This window comes from Acanthisitta chloris, unplaced genomic scaffold, assembly GCF_000695815.1.
Source record: "Acanthisitta chloris isolate BGI_N310 unplaced genomic scaffold, ASM69581v1 scaffold9620, whole genome shotgun sequence".
Taxonomy (NCBI): Eukaryota; Metazoa; Chordata; class Aves; order Passeriformes; family Acanthisittidae; genus Acanthisitta; species Acanthisitta chloris.
In genome coordinates, this window is record NW_008652175.1 from 2,473 (window position 1) to 4,258 (window position 1,786).

The 1,786-nt window shown below is 62.0% G+C and overlaps 1 protein-coding gene across 1 annotated transcript in view; it reads left to right on the forward strand.

The window, feature by feature from the left end:
• Nucleotides 1-1,780, forward strand: part of DAK (dihydroxyacetone kinase 2 homolog (S. cerevisiae)) — a gene marked incomplete at both ends in the record, with an annotated part of 3,523 nt that extends 1,743 nt beyond the window's left edge. The window contains 6 exons of the mRNA XM_009076252.1: nucleotides 135-288; nucleotides 335-453; nucleotides 556-675; nucleotides 758-895; nucleotides 1,520-1,623; nucleotides 1,700-1,780. Of these exons, the coding sequence (XP_009074500.1) occupies nucleotides 135-288; nucleotides 335-453; nucleotides 556-675; nucleotides 758-895; nucleotides 1,520-1,623; nucleotides 1,700-1,780 (716 nt within the window). The remainder of the gene's footprint in view (nucleotides 1-134; nucleotides 289-334; nucleotides 454-555; nucleotides 676-757; nucleotides 896-1,519; nucleotides 1,624-1,699) is intronic.
• Nucleotides 1,781-1,786: the final 6 nt, after the last annotated feature.

The following is a 1,786-nucleotide window of genomic DNA, read 5'->3' on the forward strand; positions in this document are numbered from 1 at the left end:
TGCCGTGCCCTGTCCCCAGAGCCCCACACTCTTCTCCCACACCCCCTACCACATTCCCCGCAGGTGCTCCCAGCGGATGAGACTCCCTAGTGAGTTCCCCCAAACCCTCTGTGCCCCCTCAAACCCTCCATGAGCCCCTGACCCTCTGTGCCCCCCCAAACCCCCTGATCAGGGTCTCATCCTGCCCCCCAATCCCACAGGAGCCTCCGTGGTGCTGGTGGTGAACAACCTGGGAGGCCTCTCCTGCCTGGAGCTGGGAATTGTGGCCAGCTTGGAGCCCCATTCCCTGGCTCTGGCTCCTCTGGAATTCCCTCCCCTCACTCATGGATCCCACAGAGAGCCGAGGGATCCGCATTGCCCGGGCCTTGGTTGGCTCCTTCATGACGGCGCTGGAGATGGCTGGAGTGTCCCTCACCCTCATGGTGGTGGATGAGGAGCTGGTGGGGCTGATCGGTGAGTTCCCAGCGGGTATAAGGCATGGGATGAGGAGCTGGATTCCTGGCTGCTGGAATCCAGCAGGATCCTGAGCTGCCACACATCACCTGCTCCTTCCAGATGCCAAGACCACGGCCATGGCATGGCCCAACCTGCCCACGGCTCCGGCAACCACACGGAGGGAGGAGGTTCCGGCGCCAGCGGAGGGACCAGGGAGCACACAGCGTGACACTAGCACAGGTATGGAGCTGGAGGCCCTTCTCACCCCCCCTGTGCCTCATTTTGCCTTGGGAACGGGCAGGGAGATGTCCCCTCTCTGCAGGGCCTGGATCGGCACGGGCGCAGCAGGTCCTGGAGAAGGTGTGCAGCACCTTGTGGGACATCCAGGATAAGCTCAATGACTTGGATCGGGAAGCAGGTGATGGAGACTGTGGCCACACACATGCTCGGGCTGCACAAGGTGGGTGCTGGAATCCCACAGGGATGTTGTTGTCCAGGAAGTTGTGGGGAAATGTCATCGCCCAAGGAGCAGGGACTTGCCTGGGATCTCCCTTCTTGGGACAGGGTATCCCTGAGGTGCCTCCTCCTAGGGAACAGGGTCACCACACCTGGGGAACTGCATCTCTGCATCCAGTGGAAGCTGTCCCATGGAACTGGGAGGTGTCCTTGTTTGTCTCAGGAGTAGGGATTCCCCTGGGACATCCCTTCTTGGAATTTGGGAACATTGAAGTGTCCCTTCCTAGGGAATGGGGTCCTGGGAAATTGCATCTCTGCATCCAGAATAGGGAATTGGGAGGTGTCCTTGCTTATCCCGGGAGTGGAGACTTCCACCAGGACATCCCTTCTTGGGATTGGGGAATGCTAAGTTGCCCCTTCCTAAGGAACAGTGTCCCCATGCCCTGGGAGCTGCAGCTCTGGAGTCTCTGCAGCTGCCCCATGGCAGTTGGGGTTGTCCCTGTTGTCCCCAGGAGGGACAGGGATCCTCAGCTGCCCTTGGGGGGCAGTTAGAGATCCCCAGCTGCCCCCAGGGGTGCCAGGAGAACCCCAGAGCCACCCCCAGCCCTCTATCCCCTCTGTGGGACAGCGTCCTCTCCTCAGCGAGCACACCTCACCTCACCTCACCCAGCCCAGCCCCTGTCCGCCCTGGCTGACCTGCTGCTGGAGAAGATGGGAGGTTCCTCCGGGGTGGTGAGTGGGGTCGGGAGGTGTTTTGGGGGCTGCAGTGGCCCCAGGGCAGGGGGTGACAGGGACAGTGTCCCCACAGCTCTATGGACTGTTCCTGACCGCGGCCGCCCGTGCCCTGCTTGGTCGCAGTGATCCCGCAGCGTGGGCTGATGCCATGGACGCTGGC